The 20,515-nt window shown below is 49.4% G+C and overlaps 7 protein-coding genes across 7 annotated transcripts; 3 read left to right on the top strand and 4 right to left on the bottom strand.

The window, feature by feature from the left end:
• Positions 1-216: 216 nt before the first annotated feature.
• On the bottom strand, positions 217-1,359 carry ABOM_002701 (agmatine deiminase family protein; the record flags this gene model as incomplete). Its single annotated transcript, XM_022529831.1, has 1 exon — positions 217-1,359. One exon carries the CDS (start codon positions 1,357-1,359, stop codon positions 217-219), a length of 1,143 nt encoding a protein of 380 aa, XP_022391708.1.
• Positions 1,360-3,606: 2,247 nt separating this feature from the next.
• Positions 3,607-4,990, top strand: ABOM_002700 (alpha-hydroxy acid oxidase; the record flags this gene model as incomplete). Its single annotated transcript, XM_022529830.1, has 6 exons — positions 3,607-3,734; positions 3,792-4,132; positions 4,184-4,354; positions 4,411-4,739; positions 4,790-4,866; positions 4,915-4,990. 6 exons carry the CDS (start codon positions 3,607-3,609, stop codon positions 4,988-4,990), a joined length of 1,122 nt encoding a protein of 373 aa, XP_022391707.1.
• A 253-nt stretch (positions 4,991-5,243) lies between these two features.
• ABOM_002699 (putative amino acid transporter) lies at positions 5,244-7,345 on the bottom strand (the record flags this gene model as incomplete). Its single annotated transcript, XM_022529829.1, has 7 exons — positions 5,244-5,483; positions 5,568-6,266; positions 6,315-6,496; positions 6,558-6,691; positions 6,747-6,794; positions 6,860-7,059; positions 7,193-7,345. The coding sequence occupies 7 exons, from the start codon at positions 7,343-7,345 to the stop codon at positions 5,244-5,246; spliced, it is 1,656 nt and encodes a 551-aa protein (XP_022391634.1).
• Positions 7,346-8,858: 1,513 nt separating this feature from the next.
• On the top strand, positions 8,859-9,677 carry ABOM_002698 (putative alanine--tRNA ligase; the record flags this gene model as incomplete). The annotated part of the gene is made up of 1 exon (XM_022529828.1): positions 8,859-9,677. The coding sequence occupies one exon, from the start codon at positions 8,859-8,861 to the stop codon at positions 9,675-9,677; it is 819 nt and encodes a 272-aa protein (XP_022391633.1).
• Positions 9,678-9,880: 203 nt separating this feature from the next.
• On the bottom strand, positions 9,881-11,831 carry ABOM_002697 (glycosyl hydrolase family 43 protein; the record flags this gene model as incomplete). The annotated part of the gene is made up of 11 exons (XM_022529827.1): positions 9,881-9,915; positions 9,973-10,387; positions 10,460-10,550; positions 10,599-10,734; positions 10,793-10,798; positions 10,861-11,005; positions 11,065-11,152; positions 11,216-11,427; positions 11,494-11,585; positions 11,649-11,709; positions 11,766-11,831. The coding sequence occupies 11 exons, from the start codon at positions 11,829-11,831 to the stop codon at positions 9,881-9,883; spliced, it is 1,347 nt and encodes a 448-aa protein (XP_022391637.1).
• Positions 11,832-13,373: 1,542 nt separating this feature from the next.
• Positions 13,374-15,971, top strand: ABOM_002696 (glycoside hydrolase family 78 protein; the record flags this gene model as incomplete). The annotated part of the gene is made up of 1 exon (XM_022529826.1): positions 13,374-15,971. One exon carries the CDS (start codon positions 13,374-13,376, stop codon positions 15,969-15,971), a length of 2,598 nt encoding a protein of 865 aa, XP_022391717.1.
• A 2,275-nt stretch (positions 15,972-18,246) lies between these two features.
• On the bottom strand, positions 18,247-19,825 carry ABOM_002695 (uncharacterized protein; the record flags this gene model as incomplete). The annotated part of the gene is made up of 3 exons (XM_022529825.1): positions 18,247-19,257; positions 19,326-19,382; positions 19,439-19,825. 3 exons carry the CDS (start codon positions 19,823-19,825, stop codon positions 18,247-18,249), a joined length of 1,455 nt encoding a protein of 484 aa, XP_022391636.1.
• Positions 19,826-20,515: the final 690 nt, after the last annotated feature.

Below are 20,515 nucleotides of genomic sequence, written 5' to 3'. Positions count from 1 at the left end.
GGGAGTCCGAGGATTTTCTGTCTGTAAGCTTGAAGCGTTCTGGATGATCATTGATTCATTAATTTCTTCTTTGCACTAGGAATGCACATAATAAATACACAGCGGTGATCGAGCGGGGAAGGTCATGTTATAGCCCGGATTCAAATCCAATAAGGCAAGACGAGCAATATAGGTGGTCCGCGTTAGGGGAAAGTCAATTGCTAATTAACAATTCTTTCACTGCTCGCTGACCGCAACCACGGGCTGGGTCGAGCAGTGTATAACACCGCCAGCCAACGGGAGAGCACGGACAGGCACCGGTGTGACTTTATGCTCGGGGCATAGTTTTTGCAACGTAGAAACAGCCTCTGAATCCCGAACCGAGTCCCCAAATTGAGGGACGATGAGGCCGCCATTGACGAAGTAGAAGTTGACATAATTTGTTGCCGGATCAGGGTAGGATAAAGGTCCAAAGACAGTGGGGTCCGGCTCCTCGACGATATGGACCTCAAAGCGACGCCCCCTTGCGTCGACTGCCCGATCCAAAATATCTCGGATCTCATCGTGCACATCCTGCCAAGGCTTGGGTACACTGGGGTGCGGCTTGGAGAGGACCACCACACCTGGCCGAATAAAGTTAAGCTCAGCATCTGCGTGGACATCGGTGACATCTAGATCCCTCCGCCCGGGAAACCAGATGATCTTCTCAACGCCCAGCAGACGCTGCAGCTCCTCTTCGATATCAGCTCGAGAGAGACCTGGGTTGCGGTTCTCGTTCAGGATGCTGCTCTCTGTCGCGAGGAGCGTGCCATCGCCGTCCAGAACTAATGCGCCTCCCTCCAGGCAAACCTTGGACTCAACCTCGACTACTGTAGTTGGAGAAACATCGCTGGCGATGACTTGCTGAGCAAAAGCTGCGTTCTCCTTGATTTGCTCCAATCCCATAATGGGCCAGTCCAGGCCATCCGTAGCTCGGTAATGATCGCTGATATCATCCTTCTTGCCCCATTCACTAAATCGGAAGTTGACGGCAAAGCGGTCTTTAGCATAAGCTCCAGTGCCATGGACATAGACGGGACCGGTGTCGCGGACCCACAAATGATTCGTGCTGAACGGAATGATGCTGATGTTCGAATCCGTGCCGTTAAAATTGGCAATACTTTTGCTAACCAGAGCTCGGGCCTTTGGAATGTCTTCTGGACGTGTGTACAGACGCACTGGCTCAAAGGCAGAGATTGCAGAGGCTAAACTGGCGATATCTTTGCAAGCGTCTTCGTAGTAGTGAGCAGCAATTGAAATCTTAGAGGGAAACCCCAGGATTGTCGCGACATGACGAGCGGTTTCCGCGGGGGCAACATATCTGCGCAGCAGGTGGGCCATCGTTTCAACGTGTTTGAAGCATGTGTATAAGACCGAGTGAGGTCTTGATTAAGTGTGGGGTGATTAGGGTGTGGCGGAACCCGTGGTCTTCCGTACGGCACGTGAATCGTAGGAAGCCTAACTATTATAGCGGAGAGGTTGCAGTGTATGGTATTCTAGTCGTATTACCGGAGATTGATCAAGTCCTAAATAACTGTGTTTCCTTTTTATCGGTGGGAAGATGCGTAATATATCTTGTTAAGCATCGATTATCAGACACTGGGTCGATCGTGAACGCGTCTAAAATTGTCGGCAACTCCTTCCCGATGTAGAATATATAGTAACCTGACCGAAAGTCATCGCCGAGTCAAGTACCAAACTTACGTTCGCAATGCTAGGAAAGCTACTGAGATTTGCCATGTAGTCACCCTCTTCTCCATACTAAACACTCGAGTCGTATCGCTCGATGTTCCGTATTAAGGCCTTAATAACTGAACACGCGAGGATGCACTAAACATGTTCGAGATCCCTGACGATAATATGGGTTATATAGATAAGGCCCATTGTGATCATTAAAGGAGTCGACTTTGGGTCTTATCAGCACAGGAAATATAATGTCTATTGTCACCAGTTGACTATTGTGGGAACCCGAAGAGATTGCCCTTGAAGACGCCTTGACAATTGGCTCGCAATAGTGAACCGCAAGTCATCATCTAGGGTAGACTGAGTGTGGGCCGGCTGGGTATGGCCCGGCCAATTATTCGGATCTGTCGGAGAGTCTTGCCTCCATCCGAATAACTAAAATAAGGAGGATTACGAGCCAAATTGACGTCAATCAGTGCCCTTATCTACATAAGCCATGAACAATTACGAATCCAAATGACACTGCATAGATATTATTGTCATGCACATACTGGAGCTCGGCATACTCAGATGTGGCAGGTTGGTAGCATGAGGGCAGTCTTAATCAAGGAGAATGCGCACTAAGAATAACTACAGCAACCCTGCAAACGGCGGGTCAAAGCCCTGGATCAAATAAACGTAGAAACCAAGGTCAGTTCTAATCATCTAATCTACCCCAGAGGGAGGTATGGCATAAGTACAGGGACTCAGCGTACCAAGGGGTCTACTGTGGAGAGCAAGTTTAATCGCAAAGATCATTACGTAGCGTGAATTGGAAGTGGGTTATTTTCTCGTAATATAGGCAATATTGACTGGCTCTGGCAGTCTGCCCACTAATCGTTTCACAACCTCCCCACCAGGGCTAGCCAATCGTATTGATAGTTCGGTTGAAATCCTAACTGTAAGGCTCTAGGGGACGCTGCTCTGTAAGTACACTCCGCAGCTTGGTCAGGACAATACGTCTTGCCAATACCATTAGATACAGCTGGTTCTACCAGCAGCTCCACGCGACAGTTCTCTATCGGTGTGGATATATAAGCTGCCTTGTCGGTTGTTTGGCTAGTTTTCAGCAGCCCGTGCTTTTGAAGGCTTAAGCAGTGCAGATCATCTCGCGGCTTAACTATTCACAATCCTCCTAACACTCACAACACCATTCCATCAAAGCATCGTAGACAGACGGCATTATAGAATTTAAATCCATTCCGGTTTAACGTCTCCAATGGTCGGTCGAACGTGAACAGTGCCTTTCCTTTGGATACTATGGAAGCGACAAGCTGCGTTGCTATCCAGGCGTTCCTGGTAAATGGTTGGCTACATGCTAAAGCCAGCATCATTGACAGAGATATGGCGGATGGCAATAATATGCCATTCATGTTCACCTGCGCCAGAATCTTGACCCAAAATACATAAGTGTGTACCAAAATTTAAGGGTGGCCTAATGCATGGACTAGTTTATTCGATGCTTGCCACAACGATGCTAACTGTATCCGCTATTCGAGGGCGACCAGGCCCAGAGGTTTGTTCCTTAGTAGCTGTCCGGGTAGCCATGGTGATGTTTGTATTGAGGATCGATGATACCGAGCGAGATTGGAAGATCAGATATAGATTTTAACTGGACCGATTCACTACCAGTAGGCCTAGATGCATGATTAGGTAGGGGTCGGTTGGCGATCGGAGCTTTGTTCGCGCCGGCCATTGGATGTCAAGCGATCAGGGTTCTCTATCGGACTGTCCTTCCCTTAGCGCCATCCTCTGTGATTAGAATAGGCTTAACACATGTACTAGGGATCAGGATATAAGCTCTATCACAAGCCAATGCTGAACCCCTCAACTGGCTTTGCATTTGATATTCGAACGAAATCAATAATGAGTATTCGCCCTCCTGTTTACGACAAGAATGTCCTTTCTATCGTTGATCTTCAACGTGAGGCAAGCAGAAAACTACCCAAGGTATACCGCGAGTACTACAACAATGGAGCGACGGACATGATTAGGTAGGCTTGTACCAAAGCAAATAGTGCTACGATCGGAAAAGGTAACAAAACTTCCAGCCTGCGTGAAAATATGACTGCCTTTGATCGGTACAAGATCCGCCCTCGTGTCCTTGTAAAGATCCCTGAGATAGATACTTCTGCGGAGCTATTTGGATCTAAAGTTGCCTTTCCCTTGGGCTTTTCTCCGACTGCCTTGCATAAGCTGGCGCATCCCGAGGGAGAGATTGCAACATCACAGGCCGCAGCCAGTATCGGAATCGGCATGGCTCTCTCCTCATATTCTTCCACCTCGCTAGAGGATGTTGCTGCGCAAGGTATGGGCCATAACCCCTATGCAATTCAGCTGGCCATCCCCAAGGATCGCAGCTTTGCGGTGCAAATGATCAAACGTGCCAAAGGTACCCTCTCCTCTATACGAGTTCTGATAACTGTAGGCTAAATACCTCTAGCTGCCAACTACAAGGCAATTTTCCTTACCGTGGACTGCCCAGTTCTCGGGATTAGATATAACGAGTATCGAAATAACTTCGCACTTCCCGATGGGATGGCATATCCCAGTCTCTCACCAGACCCTTCGAAGCCATTCGGGATGGGAGAGGAATTTCCGGATATCGAGTACGGTATGATTTTCCTTTTCCGTACCAGCATTTCTGCAGATACAACTGACATATGGAAGACACCGACATAACATGGAGTGAGGCAATCCCATGGCTTCGCTCGATTACTGATATGAAGATCTGGGCCAAGGGTATATACACCCCAGAGGATGTCGCTCTAGCTATCGAACACGGGGTCGACGGTATTATTATCTCAAACCACGGTGGCCGTCAGTTGGATGGGGTCCCTGCCACACTTGACGTTCTCCGTGAATGTGCTCCGATCGCGGAAGGGAGAATTCCGATTGCGCTCGATGGGGGTATTCGGCGAGGATCAGACATCTTCAAGGCTCTGGCCCTTGGGGCGCAACATTGCTTTGTGGGTCGTGTCCCTCTGTGGGGCTTAGCGGTATGCTGAATATCTGGTAGCTACTATATTGGGATTGACATTTGAGGTAGTATAATGGCAAAGAGGGCGTAGAGTTGGCCACCAAGATTCTTCTCAACGAGTTGAGAGTCACCATGGCTCTGGCTGGGTAGGTTGGCCCACCGACTCCCAAGGCGGATACTGACACTTGGTACAGTTGCAAAAGTATTAAAGATATTAGTCGACGTCATCTTGCTACTGTCGACGCTTCTGGGGTGATTGGCAAACTCTAACTATGTATAGAACGTATAATAGGGGTCGTGATGTGAGTAAACTTTCGTTTCTACGTGCAGTATACATATCAATGAGACGCTGTCTATGTTCAAATCATCCCAACAAAATTTAATACTAGTATCAGCCCGAGCGCGAATCGTCCACCAGCTCAACCTCCGTCTCACCTAGCGTCATGTCCTTGGACGGACGGCTTCTGCTTCGCTCACACGGCTGTAGCTTGTAGGTCGTGAAATCATACCGCGACACAGTCACTTAGCACATTGCCTGTTTTGCTCTCTTCCACCAGGGAAGGTTGTCTTCCAGTTCCTCCGGAGTAACCTGCTCCATTTCCATGAACCGCCTGCCGGTGTCTAAATCAATCTGGCGGAGCGGGACTCCAATCCACCATTGCCGATTCCACAGTTTCCAGAAGATCATCAGGAAGACGCCCAAGAATCCAGCGAGATATTCCTGGAAGAAATTGAACGCGCTAGGGGGGTCTCCACCCGGTGCCTATAAATCCACATATTTAGCATTTCCCTTTCTCCAGGATGGCTACGGCAAACAAAGAGTCAGTTTCGTAGGGGCCCAACTTACATATAGCGCAGAATAGAACATTGCCATAAGAGATATGGCGGATAGAAAAGCGCCGATGGAGCTTCCAACTATACCCAGAGAGGACTTCCATGGAATCTCGTCCGTACTGCGATTCTGGGCCTTTAGGGCCATACGAAACCGGATGTGGGCGATATTGATGCTCAGGTTCATCATCACAGTTGAGACCCCAGCAATTGCAAGGAGCCAATTGAATACAGTAAGCCCGGATGATGCAAACTGGAGATATGCGAGGAAGCCGAAAAGCACCTGAAGACCAATGGGGGCGAGAGGGCGCCCAGCCTTGTCAATATAGGCGAAGAATGACGGTGCGCCTCCATCAGCTGCTAGGGCTTGTAAGGTTCTTGTTGAGGCAAATGTAGACGAATTTGCGACACTCAGGCTGGCGATTAGGACCACAGCGTTGATGATTGAGGGCAGGACGTGGATGCCAGCATCTTGAATCGCGAGCACAAACGGACTCGCGTTTGTGTTGACTCCCGCAGAACTGGCTGCATCATCCGAACCGAGCAACTGGGGGCTATTGTATGGCACGTTGAGGCCGACGATGAGAAGGTTCACAATGTAGAATATTGTCACGCGCCACAGGACTTGCTTTGTGGCCGTGGGAAGAGATTTCTGGGGGTTTTTTGTCTCGGCCGCTGCGAGACCGACCAGTTCCGTGCCGCTAAAAGCTACTGCCTTGACAACGGTCAGTACATAGATATGGCGAAGGTCTCATCTCCTTACCGCATTTACAAACACCGCGCAGAACCCTTTAAACCCATTTGCAAAGGCCCCGGGATCACGCCAATACCTCCCACCAATATATCCTTGCGGGCTGCCGGGGACACCGCCGGTGTTGATGATGATCCCCAGAATGATCAACCCTATACAGGCTATCACCTTGATTATAGAAAGAACGAATTCCACTGTAACAGCGATATGAGTTTAGGTGTCCATTTTTCTGAATGGGACTTGAGCATGACTGACCCTCTCCGTAACCGCGTACTCCAAAGACTTGAATTATGACCAGCACTATTAGGAAAATACTAACAAAAATTGCGGGGTTTAAACTCGAGTTCCAGTATTCGATCGTCAAACTAGCTGCAGTGATCTCAAAGGGTCTGTATTTGAATATGTCAGTCCTGGAAAGCACCAATCATAAGGTGGAATGCCTACAAAGTGACAAGCCAGCCTAGCGAATACGCCCAACCGATTGCAAAACCCCTATATAGGTTAGGTTTGTTAGGTATCACAGGGTAGGTAAACTGGGCAACAAGCCTAAGACTAACCAACAAGGATCTATGAACCTAGTGCTGTACTGGTAGAACGCTCCATTAATCGGATACATGATGGCCAGTTCCCCGAGCGACATGATTGTGCACAGCAGCAGAACTCCAACAATAAGATACCCTATCAGGACAGAGGCAGGGCCACCGTTTGCAAGTGCTTCACCTGAGCCAACAAACAGACCTGCACCGATAGCACCGCCCTAGTAAGTGATAGCCCTGTGTTAGCACGCTTGGCCCTCGTACAATATCCCTGACTAAGAGGGCGTGTTGATTCTAGCGTCGACATGTTCATCCCATGCATAAAAGTCATCGGTGGGAATGACGTTCACTTACAATAGCGATCATCTGGATGTGTCGGCCTTCAAGGGCCCTCTTGAGAGTATTGCCATTTGCTTCCTCAACATCCCCCGCCAAGGCGTCGGCGGTGTTGGACGGTTGATTTTTATCATCATGGCCTTCTTTGGCTTCTTGTTCAGCGCTAATCATCGTGATACCGTATGCTTCACAGCTATGTACAATTATGAGGTGAAGACCAGCTGTAAGATATCCAGTGCAGCTAGGGTCAAATACATGGACTGGGAGGTGGGCCACGTCCAAATATACATACAAACGTATGTGGAGATATAGAAGCAAAGATATTACCCTATTGGGTGACAATGGAATAGGGCTAGGCGCAGATCCTTTGCTCTCTTATCAAGCAGGCTCGGTTTCCTAGTTGTCATCATTACCCAATATCCACTTTAGGTACGTGGTCTTGAATGCTGCGCAGTAAACCACCCTATTCCGTCCCCACATCGCCTAGGCTACCCAAAGAAGAAGCCGAATATCATATCCACAACTGCAAGATCCGGGGAAAAGCTATACGAGGTCCTGACCGTAAACTAGATCACTTGTCCCCTTTTGCCTTCCCCACCTACTCCGCTCAGTTTTCCGCAGTATCCCTCCCGCAACCGGCATTCTAACGGCCAATTCCACCTCGTTGAGATGCAGGTTCGCTGTTATCTCTTACAGGACAAAATGGGTTTTCTGATGTTCTTAAGATAGACTACATCGTTGTTTCTGTTTTCCAGCGTTATCATGGTAATTCCCGTATTCACCTTCATGGAATGGCCCAGGGCAACAAACCGGCAGTAGATTGCGGGTTGGCAGGCTCGTATACTTGCTTTGCAGCAGTCTTACTGTAATTTACGGAAAGTATCTGCCGCAATCGGCGCCGGTAACAAGCCTTTTGCAACCCCGCGTCTTGCATGCCTGTGGTTTAGAGCCACTGTTTCCGAAGGATAGGGCTAAGTCATCACGTTACCTGTACCTGGTCTACAGCCTACGTGTATAATAGTTCAGTCAACAAACATTATAGCTGGCGAGAATCCAAAGGTTGTCGTATGAGGGTACCCATGCACAATCGCATGGCCATGTAGACGCTTTCTTCAAGTAATCTCGAGCCGGAGGGGGTAGAATCGTTTGGACTGGTATTCTAGTACATTTTCTAGACATGTAAGACATGCTCATCGTAAGCTTAATCGCACCTCCGCGTTTATCTGGCATCTTTACAGCAAGGCTTGCTATTGAACAGCCCTGATTGTCGCATTTTACCCCGCGTAAGTTCCACAATCGTACTCATGAAGCCATGAAGCTCACCGGGCCGGTGACCTACCGGTGAAGATCTCTTGATCCTTGCTCAGTTGCTAACTAACTGGTTTTATGAAGTACTACTGCATTTTCTAGCCTTGGCGACGGATTAGCCCCACAAAGGTCGCAACCTCCTTCCCTCCACGTCCCTAGTCTCCCTCCGTCAAGTTTTGATTGCACCACCCACATTGATCCCTTGGACTTGATCAAGGTGAAATTGGACTAAGTTCCCCTCCTGGTTGCATCCAGTGGGTACATTCTCCTTCCCCGCGTCCGCCAATCCACGAAATCCGCGCCCAAAAACTCGAGACTCGGTCAACCCCGCGACCCAGGTTGTGACTACTCTTGGCTACATTCTTCCGCACGCAAAATGGCAATGGCCGCGTCTAGCCGGACTTTCCTCGCCTACCAGCACGACTGGAACCTTCTCTCCCTCGATACACCCGTCGCAACAGTCTATCGCTTCAACGAACTAGAGGATCCCAACCGCCAACTCTTCCCCGCGGGAAACGATGATGACCATGTTGTCGTCACAGAACAGACAATCTTTCACCCTCAAGGGGGCGGCCAACCCTCCGACGTGGGCACAATGGCAGGACCCGCAGGAACCACCTTTACGGTGACAGCTGTGCGCATGGATGCGACCGGCCAAGGTCAGGTCCTACACCTCGGCCAATTCAGCGACGGTTCGTCGCACATGTTTACACCGGGTGAGACTGTCCGACAAGAAGTCGACGCCGAAAAGCGGCTGCTGCATTCGCGGCTTCACACCGCAGGCCATGTCCTTGGTGCTGCTGTGAGGCATCTTCTGGAGAAGGAGGTCAAGGACTTTGATGAATTAAAGGCGTCGCATTTTCCGGGCTCGGCATCCTGTGAATTTCAAGGTCTGATCGACGGGAAGTGGAAAGAGCCGATCCAGAAACGGGTAGATGAATATATCGCCGACAAGCGACAGGTCCAGGTTGAGTGGTGGGATGAAGCCATGTTTCGGGAAAAGGGTCTGGAACGATTGATTCCCGACCGGAGTCTCATGCCGGGAGAGAAATTCCGCGTGGTCAACATTGTTGGCACCGAGGTTTATCCCTGTGGAGGAACACATGTCGATACTACGGATCTGTGTGGACCGACTAGCGTTAAGAAGATCGCGAGAAAATCGGGGAACTCTCGTGTTAGTTACTCCGTGAATTGATTAGGCATAGTTCTCCCAATGAGTGTTGGACCTTATACCGTAACACAATCTTGTAAGCGTACAGAGAGGCATTGCAATCAGGTAGAAGATCGAAATATCTCAGATTATCGCCACATTGTAGGGTAGGGCGTGGTCACATGCTCATATCTCAAAAAATATATATTGTCTCGCTTGCACCAGCATCTACCATTCCTGCCAACTGTCTACGCCGAGATGACCAATTGATCAAGATCGGGACCTAGTCATTGCCGTTTAGCTGGCTATTTTTGAAAATCGATAGGAGGACGCAACTTACCCCATCCTTCCTCGTACGCACTGAACGTGATGATATGTGTGTCACCCTTCTCGAGAGTAGTATGAAGGGCCGAGGTGAAAGGCGTATTCCCGCTCCCAGAAGGCAGAAACGCGAGTACATGAGATTCACCGTTGACCGTGACATTCGCGAAGCGCTGGGAATTGTTTCCGTTCGCATACCGGAGACGGATAGTGGTATCTGTTGACGCCTCGCTGGCCACGTTGCTGATTTCCGCCGTTCCACCATCAGGGCCACCAATGTAGCCGACAGACTTTCCGCCAGAACAGCCGCTGCAGGAAATAATCTTGGCACCATTGGAAAGGGCAGTGTCAGATGACTCCACTTCGTAGCTGGTTCCATCCCCTGCCGAGGACCATGTCCCATCAAGTGGTAGTACCCAGGCTGCTTCGTTGCTCTATCCGAATACGGACATCAGTAGAGCTCAAGAATATATCTGAAGCTTATAGAGCAGTGGATATTCTCATACCAAAGTAGCAGTGGTGCCTTCAATTGTTAAGGGTAGCCAAATATAGGTCGATCTCATGAGATTCGAAGAGTCCCAGCGATCGCCCATGTACCTGTAGACGTCAGATTATGTTGTAGTGTATTTGCTGGAATGCGCTTACAAGACAGAGTCGCCGACTCCCAGGACAAAAGTCGTTTGAGACTCGAACGTGTTGGCTCCACTTGGCGCGAAGTCCTCCCAGTCTGTCCAGGGCCCACTGAGATTTGTTGCAGTAACATATTTATTGTCGTTGTTGGCTGCTCGACTAGTTAGCCCTTCTGATCAAGTCATGCTGGCCGACACATCATAACATACACCATCCTATAGAACCTGTTAGCCAACAGCAGCAGTTTTGGGGCGAGTGAGGCAAATGGCAGAATGACCTGTTAACTGAGATCCAAATAAAAAGTATACTCCGCCTTGTTTGTATAAAGCCGGAGCCTCCACATGTTCTGGAAAGAGATGAGTCGTTTCGGTGACGTTGGTGAAATCATCTGTCAGTTTGTTGATCCTCAGACCATTCGGACGCTGGAAAGTGTTTAATTATATTGATGTGCAGCTCTCCGTCAACTCAACCGGTCACTCACATCCTCAGTTAAAAGATATCCTGTACCATCATCGTCCTTGTAAAGACCCATATCTCGCGATTGATATCCGAGAGGCTGGAACGATCCCCTGAATACGGATCCATAAGTCCCAAGACCAGGTGCATTGCGAGCTGCGGAAAGAGGCACTTACAAATATTCATATGCGCCGCAAACACTGGAAGATGTCGCAACACCGGTCTTTGCCTCGCCATAGTCACTGCTATCGATGTGCATCCACAATACATACTTCGATGTGGCGTCGTTGTAGATCACCTTCGGTCGCTCGACGATGCGATCGGGGCCGAGGTCTCCACTGCTCTGCCGGGAAAGGAGCTCCCCGACAAATGTCCACTCTACGAGGTTCTGTTGTGGGGGGTATTAGATGCCATGTCAATTATTTTGGCAGATGCTTTTTTAGTCGGCACGCACCTTGCTCGAGTAGCAATTGACGGACTGAAAGGCGCTTCCATCCAGCTTGTTCTCGCCAATCCAGTAGTACGTCGAATCAACTTCGATAATCCCTGGTTCCCGTTATTGCGACAGTCAGTGTTGAAGAATAGCGAAATAATTTGTATGCACTATACCTCCACCATGAGCCTGGACATGCTGGTTGGTGCCGGCCGCCGTCCACGTAGCACCCGGGACCTATGCCTAACTTAGCATCGGAACAATATTAACTCTGCTGCAACTGAAATGCTTACGATTTGTAGGGCCGCTGCAGCCACAGCAGCCTGGCTTAGGCCTGCGACCAGGAATCCGAGAATCATACCTTTGACGACTTCTATCTGTGTGGACTCTCTGACAAGAACAAGATCAAGCACCCCGTTTGGAGGCGCGCTTCGATGCAGTATTTGAACAAGATACGCAGTGGGAGACAACAGTGGAGTCGAGATTGAGGGGTTGTGCTGCAATATATCCTAGATGGTCTGACTGATGCATCACGGTCCACCTAAGATAAGACTGGATATCAGAATTACCCGACAAGCTCTGTCCTCCTTCCGACCCGGGTACGGAGCAGACTCCGTTAATCATGCCGAAGCCCGGCCAGGGTAATTTCAATATAACCGCTGTTCACGCAGTAAGAACGGAACTCCGGATTGCATGATACTACTGTCCTATGCCTTATGACGCAAGCGCTTTTATGTACAAGATTATGGAGGCTGTTCCTTGTTGCTTAGTTAACCAAGCCTCGTTACTCTTTCCGCGCATTAATGCAGTAACAATTTTCAGCCGAAAGGGAGGGTGCCCTTCTAAAGACCACCACCAAGCTTGATATCTGTGGCCTTTCCTCCTGTTTCTATTGTTTCTCTTCCTCCCCTGCTATTGAAGAATGCTTAGGGTTGTATAGGACAATTGCAGGGTTGGACCAGATTAATGCTGAAACCAAGAATAATTAATACTGCCATAACACTGTCCTACGCGAGCTGCACAACGGCTGCACTTCTTAATATGTCTCAACCAAAGTCTCTCAAGTATGCCCGCAATCCGATGGACAAGAGATTTCTGTGCTGTTGATATACCGCATGATGATGTCGACACTAGAACGAATCGTGCTGGGGATAAAGTGTTCAAGGCACGACGCCTAGCTCCATATGGTCTCATGGGCGACTGGGATTGACAAATGCTAGAAACATGTGAGAAATAAGCCAAAGGTGACTGCAGACTTTAAACACCTGACCTCCTCCACTCCCCTATCCCATTATTTCCTGCTCTTTCGGGTTCAAATACAGGGTTCAGTATGAGCCATCGGAAATTCCGATATATCGCCCTAATCCTGTAAGAGGCAGCCTCGCCCTCGGCTCAATGCACCCCGAAGGCCAAGACAACTCGGACCGTAATGAACAAGTCTCTAACTCGGAAACCTGATGATCGACAGTCCACATCGGGTTCTCCCCGGATTCCCCGCAGGACTATGGGGATTGTGTCACTGATACCCCACATTCTTCATGCAGGGAAGCCGGCAAATTCCGCCGCCTCTGGGAGGAGTCGTTAAATGTGGTTGAAATGAAGAACATCATGGCAGGCGTTGAACAACGATTGGCCCGGCGTTGATGGGAGAAAGGCTCCAGAGCTACCCTGAGGGTGGCGGAGTAAGTATTTGCTGCAGCTGGATGACAGTGACCTTCGGTGGTCGGGTGAATATCAAGCGGCAATATAGGGTTGCGGTGTGTTTCAGAGTGGTATTTGAACACAGATCTTGTCAATGATCCATCGTGATATCCACCTCGTAGTCTCCGGGCACTGGACATTCCTATGTGGAGACTGACCTAAACCAACCTTTTCTTTATCGGGTTGTTTGTTTGGAAAGGATGGCGGTCTCGATATCGCAGCTATCGTTCGAGCACCACCGCGAAGCGTTGGGAATTGCCGAGTCCAAGCCTCGCATCTCTTGGCGATTCGAGGGGGTTGCACCGAACTGGACACAGTCAGGTTATGATATCGAGATACTACGAAATGGCGTACCACAAGTTTTCTCTGTTGATTCGTCCGACTCCATTCTCGTACCATGGCCAGACACTGCTCTGGAGACCGCCGAGGAGGCTAGAGTCCGAGCACGAGCCCATGGAACACAGGATCAATCTTCTACACCATGGTCTGACTGGGCATCAGTTGAGCCAGGGCTATTATATGAGACGGACTGGGGTAGCGCTATCCCAATTGCTGCTGACCGCGAGACTGAAGTGAACGGACCTAAGCGTCCAATATACTTTAGAAAGTCCTTCGTGGTGGACAAAGATATCAAATCTGCCCGACTGTATATCACCGCGCTAGGGGTCTATGGGGCAGAGATCAACGGACAAACAGTGGGCGACCGCGTTATGGCACCTGGGTGGCAATCATACAATAATCGACATGTCTACGATACTTATGATGTGACCGAACTTATCAAGCAAGGCCACAACGGAATCGGTGCTACCGTCGCAGAGGGCTGGTTCTCCGGTATGCTTAGCTTTGGTAATCAGTATAGGAATAACTATGGAGACACAATCGGCCTTCTTTCATTGCTTGTTGTTACGCTGGAGGATGGTACCAAGCTCGAGATCCCGACCGATGCAACTTGGCAGGCAAATACGGGTCCCACGGTGTCTTCTGAGATTTATAATGGGGAGACATACGATTCACGGCTTGAGGCCCAGATTTCTGGATGGTCCTCAGGATCCTTCAACGGTACCAATTGGCTGGCAGTCAAGAAATTGCCCGCGCTGGAAGGGAAGCTCACTCCCCCTGACGGCCCGCCAGTCAGGAGGGTTGAGGAAGTTCGGCCTCAAAGAATCTTCAAATCCCCATCAAACAAGACGATCATCGATTTCGGTCAGAATTTAGCTGGTAGGCTGAGGATTTCAGTATCCGGGCCGAGAGGCACAAACATCACTTTACATCATGCCGAAGTGTTAGAAAATGGTGAACTTGCCCTTCGCCCGCTGCGCTTTGCCAAAGCGACCGACTCGTTTATTTTGAACGGGAATGGTGTCCAGACATGGGAGCCACGGTTCACTACTCACGGCTTTCGCTATGCACAGGTGGATGGGTGGCCGGAAGCATCGACACCGCTGGACGGAGATTCGATTGTAGCAGTGGTCGTTCATAGTGACATGGAACGTACTGGCTGGTTCGAATGCTCGCATCAGTTGCTGAATAAGTTCCACCAGAACGTCATCTGGTCGATGAGAGGCAACTTCATTTCTATCCCCACGGATTGCCCGCAACGCGATGAGCGATTGGGATGGACTGGAGATGCACATGCATTTGGGCCTACCGCTGATTATCTCTACAACACCGCGGGCTTCTGGCGAAGCTGGCACCGCGATGTTTGGTCCGAAATGCAGGTCAACGGTTCAATGAGCGTGCCACCCTTTGTCCCTATTGTCCCGCCGAACGCGGACTCGAAACAGGGAGCTGCGGCAGTATGGGGCGACGTCACCGTTGCTGGGCCATATAACCATTATCAAGCTTATGGGGACCTGGATATGCTTGCAGAGCAGTACGCGCAGGCTCAGGGCTGGATCGATACTGGCATCCCACGTGAAGACACTGGCCTTTGGGATCGAGACAGCTTTCAGTACGGGGATTGGCTGGACCCAAAGTCACCCCCAGACAACCCGGGTGATGCGACCACGGCCACGCACCTTGTTGCCGATGCCTACTTGGTCCGAATGACCGAGCTTCTTGTCAATATCTCCACCGCCCTTGGCCATGATGACTTGGCCACAAAGTACCGTGAACAGCACACTAGCTTGGTCGATGAGTTCCGGAAGGCATGGCTGACGGACGGCGCGATGGCAAACCGGACTCAAACAGCATATGCTCTGGGGTTGCATTTCGGCCTTTTTACAACCGAGGACGAGCGATCCGCGGCCGGCGATACTCTACGCAGTATAATCGCTGACAATGACTACCTCGTTGGCACTGGCTTCGCGGGCACCCCTCCCCTAGGGTTTGCTTTGGCCGAGATTGGCGCCACAGACGACTTCTACAGCATGCTCCTTCAAACAAAGGTTCCGTCGTGGCTATACCAAGTGGTACAGAATGGAACTACGACGTGGGAACGCTGGGACAGCCTCTTGCAGAATGGGTCTGTCAACTCTGGAGAAATGACAAGTTTCAATCACTATGCCTTTGGTTCCGTGGCGGATTGGATTCACCAAGTTATTGGAGGGCTTGCTCCTGCCGAGCCTGGCTGGAAGAAAATAAAGATTGCGCCTGTTCCAGGAGGTAATATTACTAGTGCCAACTCTCGCTTTATCAGTCCCTATGGTGAAGTCAGTGCCCAGTGGGAGCTGAATGGGGATAGCTTTGACTTGGAGGTCACAGTTCCGCCCAACACAAACGCTGTTATTACATTGCCGTACGGGAATGTGACGAGGGAGGTTGGGTCGGGGCAATATAAATTCCAAGCATCCAGGTAGTGCTAGTCCCAGGGGTTTTACGAGACGAATGATTGTGGATGTAACCCCCACCAATTATATTTGCACGGCTTTCCCCTTCAGGGGCTACCAATATCTATTATACAGATAGCAGGAATTCATATTACAATCAACGTTCCCAATATATGTCCCAGATAAATATTTCTATCCACATCCATGTAGTCAGGGGCGATTCCTGGCTCCCAGTGCCGATACCTCATGCAAGCTACAAATCTCCAAGTACCCGTAAGGAAAGCACATAGATTTCATTACCAATAACGCGGACGCTCAACCACCGCATGACCTAGGGATAGTGTGAAGTATAGAATGTGTGAATGTGATAACATGTCTGCCCACTTGCTGATTCCAGATTGAATGGTGGTAGAGTGACTGGTATAGTGACTTCCCACAATCTGTATTCCTTAAGTGGGGGGCCCTTACCATGTATAAAAAGTTAAAGATATGACTCAACAGCACTTTGATCTACTGTGATTAGATAGTAAGTTCCGTAAAAGCGAGTATATTGCAGGCACTTCATCAACGTTGCCGGGCGCTTTTTGCTACCCTACAGTTTCAACAGACATGCCTACAGCTTGCTCTCGGCCGCTTGGTACACGCATCTCGAAATCTCCCTCACCCGGGCCCCGTGGGTTCTGGTAGAATGTCAATGCCGTACCTCTCACGGCTGCGACATTCCCCTTCTCAAAGCGCAAAGCCATCGCTGTGAGTCTTGGCGTTCATACAAGCCAGCTTCCTCAACTTTGATTAATTGTCAAAGTATAACATTACGCTATGTGCTGCTGTGGATGAGGTAGAACCTCCAACGCCCCATTCTTGGAATCAGGACCAAAACATGCAAAGCTGTTTGATTGTCTCTCAGGGATAAAGATTTGCTCTGGCCATGAGATGGCGAACAATGATGATCGTCACAACAAGCCTCTACCACCTATGGAACCTCTCCAAATGCAATGGATGTTGCATATGAAGCAGACGATGAAAACATTGTGAACACCGCACTTATACTGTTTCTTGAAGCTATTGCGAACCTTGTTAAGCCGCATAGTGTTGAATGGACAATGAAACGTTGTAGTTAAGGCCACGTTTCATTCTGCCTTATACACTGCGGAGACAGACGGATCTTTGGAGCGACTTCTTAAGAAACAGAAAAAGTGGTGAACGGGGCCCGGAACTAGCCGTGGTCCAAGCAAGAATGTTATGGGGTGAGCCAGTAAGTAACAGGAAGTATTCGGCATTTACCAAAGATAAAGCACAGTGGGGCAAAGTGGATTATTACGCATGTTTTGTTTATTGGGTGAAGTATGAGAACATGGCAAGTCGAAGCGGAGTGTTCTTCCGGACCCAAGCCCTATGTACACGACTAGGTAGGAATCTTCGGGCCCTCCTAGAGGTGAAAAAGATGCCACTCTACCAGAATGTATCACAGAATAAGAGCCCGCTTAGATGGCTGGCTAGTTGAAGCAGTCTCCCGGAGGCATAGGTATGCTCTGGAATGGCCAGTAAGTTTTATCCTGGCAATTACTGACTGACGTATGAAGCCGAGTCCTCATATCACAAGACGCGCACCAATTATGTCTTTCTTTCGCCCAGGTGAACGTGCAATATTATGACTACGTTAACATTGGTGACGTAGCACACGAACCATTTCTATCTATCCAAAAATGGGGCGCATGGCTGGTCAAAACCAAGGGCCATATGAAGAAACTGGCCACTATATTGGCAGCTATGATTCTTTTCCTCGATAAGTAATGAAAGGCATGTTTAGTTTTAACTAAATTACATCGTACCAGTTACAACTCACATAATATTATAGTCTTCTCCGATCAGTATAAGCAAGTCATAAACATTTGTAGCTAAATTACTATCAGAAAACTAGTCTTGGGTGGAGCGATGGTTGAATATCTCCTCCTGTCATGCACAGTCGTCGTCCACATGGGGGTATTTCTGCTCTCTGAGATAGCATGTGTACTATCTCACGCCTGGCCTTCGAGCAGAAGACTGCCCGAAAAGAGGGCTTTGAAGTAGTCATCCATCCAGTTGAAATCATTAATGGGACCATCGCTCACAGTGGGATCGTCAGTAGTGCTATTCTGATTGTCATTGTTGGAAGCTTCGCCCTTGTGTCCTATTCCGGGGAGGCTGGGCAACTTTGAAGCTATATCCTTGGCTGTCTCTATCGCATTGTCTACAAGCTTCTTCCACTCACTTTCATCTTCTGGCCTCGCAGTCTCTTTCAGGGCTTGCTCAGCTAGTCTGAAGCTCATGTCGGGGCGACCTCATCCAGAGTCACTTGGTCGGGGACGAGCTCTGCATCAACCTGGTCATCCAGGCGGTGGTCATTTCCTTCGACGTTGCCTTCTCCAACGCCCTCCGTAGCAGCCTCCAGGATGACAATTTGGTCCTCTGGTCTCCCGGGTTCCAAGGCTTGACCAAGTCCATCGGCAGACTCACCTATCAAGGCCTTTAGTTCATTAACAATAAGAGCCTCTGAATCCAGATCCTCCTGTGTGTTGCCGGGGTCCGCTACCAATGCGGCTACCCTCACTCCGCCAGTGTGAGGACGGGAAAGGAACTTGGGGCCGAGGGCAGTCTTGTCCCATCCATCTGGCAGGTATTCCCGAGTCTCCTTAGCGCTATCTTTGATAGCCTCCAGGAGCTTCAGCTGCAGATCCACCCCGGGACAGAGATTCCTCCAGGTATCCACAAATGAGTCCGGATCAGCAATAGCCGTCCAGATCAACGGGAACGCAATAGCTGCAATGGGCCCAACACCAGGGATGAAGCCAACAGCAATGGTCAAAGAGTTTTTCAAGAAGTTTTCCAACCAGTCCTTCTTTTCTGGGGCAGGTTTCCATTGGATACTCAGGCCAAAGTTTGCACGGGCAACCTGAGCCCAGTCAAAGTCTGTGTCGTCGTTAAAGCTTCGCTCGACCTTCGGGCTTGCCACCATATCACGTTCAACGATGATGATATTCTTCGAGGTGAAGGCATTTTGGGCACGTAGCTGGCGCGGCAGTGAGAGGAGATTTACAAGACCGTTGATATTGAACCCCACGGTCAAGTTGCCCCAATCCTGCAGACCGACTGTCTTCCTCAGCGTAACCGGCTTCCAGAATGTTTTGGGGTTCTTTGCATTGCCAGTGTGATGAAACATATTGACATTACTGTCTGCTGCTGCAAGATTGACATGCACAAATGTGCAAAGTTCTGGGTGGTCTTCGGACGCTTGGTGTGCCACTGGGATGTAGATGCCTCGGATATTGGTCAGGCGCTATCAAGATACGAAGCAAGCGGAGTAGTTAGCATCAGCAACAGGTGGCCGGGAGCAGATGTACTGACATCGATGAAGACCCAGCCTTCCTGCCTCTTGGGCATGGGCATGATCATGAACCACGACTAGAAAGTAGTTGTCAGTTATGGTCACTGAACTATGCGCCACTTGCGGGGCTCACCTCCATAGCACCACCCTTCATTTGAGCCTGAAGCCGGTCAACATTTGTGCAGAGATTATGCTGCATACGGCGCTGCTTCCCTTTAGAGTAGTGCGACCCATAAACGAAAGGCAGCTGTGACCAGCTTCCGATGTAGGGACCGTTTGTCTTCGTCATAATCGGTGGCGGCGTCCAATAGCTCAGGTCATTCAGGTGATATGTGGAACGCGGGTGCGTACGAGTTTTGCGTGCCGCATCTCCGGTGTGAGTTGGCACGTTCCAAATGAACTCAAGTAGGAAATGGCCATAGAAATGGTCCGCACGATCGGCTTGGTAGAAGTTCTTGTTGCTGGAGTTCAATGCAGAGCGCTTAAAGAAGCACTCGCCTTCGGGGTACGCCAAAGCCATATTTCCGTGTCAAACTTCCAAGTACAGATACTGTAGAAATAGAAAGGTAATTCAGTTAATGATCTTCTAGAATACCTTCTTGGGTTTGAATATCACTGCATGAATAGAAAGGCTGTTCGGGTTTGCAGGCCACCTTTTATACTCATCCGGCTACCCTCTCCAAAGACCTTTGCATGCTACAGACATCATTAACTCCTCTTTTCTGATTTACCTGGATAGCAATGACATAGTTTCGATGCGCCACCTACTACTGTGTGATCCATGCCGTCGACTCAGTGTCTCCAATCGACTCTATAATTCGTCAGTACGACGTAGAACTCGGGTATATCCCCAAGGCAAACAGGTTTGTGGTGCAGATTCCTATGGTGAAAGGTCGCTGGGGTAATTCTATCGTAGCTAATACCTCCTCATAATAGTAGACCCGCATGGAGCTTCCTATCTACTGAAAGGTATCATTGGCCGTCACTGCATACTATCCCTGCCATCTTTAAAACACCTCCTAGGTGCTAAATGAGTAGGATGCTCTAGACCATAGGGTGGTGGCGACAAACACACATTAGCCTGCTATGTATTATGACTTCTCCATAATATATGATACAACTGATCACCCTGACCTTCTTGTCAGGAAAATAAGTTTATTCGTACAGCACGGAGTCTATGATAGACCGGTCTAAAAGTAAAATAAACTAT

This window comes from Aspergillus bombycis, assembly GCF_001792695.1.
Source record: "Aspergillus bombycis strain NRRL26010 chromosome Unknown contig00019, whole genome shotgun sequence".
NCBI lineage: Eukaryota > Fungi > Ascomycota > Eurotiomycetes > Eurotiales > Aspergillaceae > Aspergillus > Aspergillus bombycis.
The sequence above is the reverse complement of the archived record's forward strand: the minus strand, read 5'-3'. Positions and strand labels throughout refer to the sequence as shown.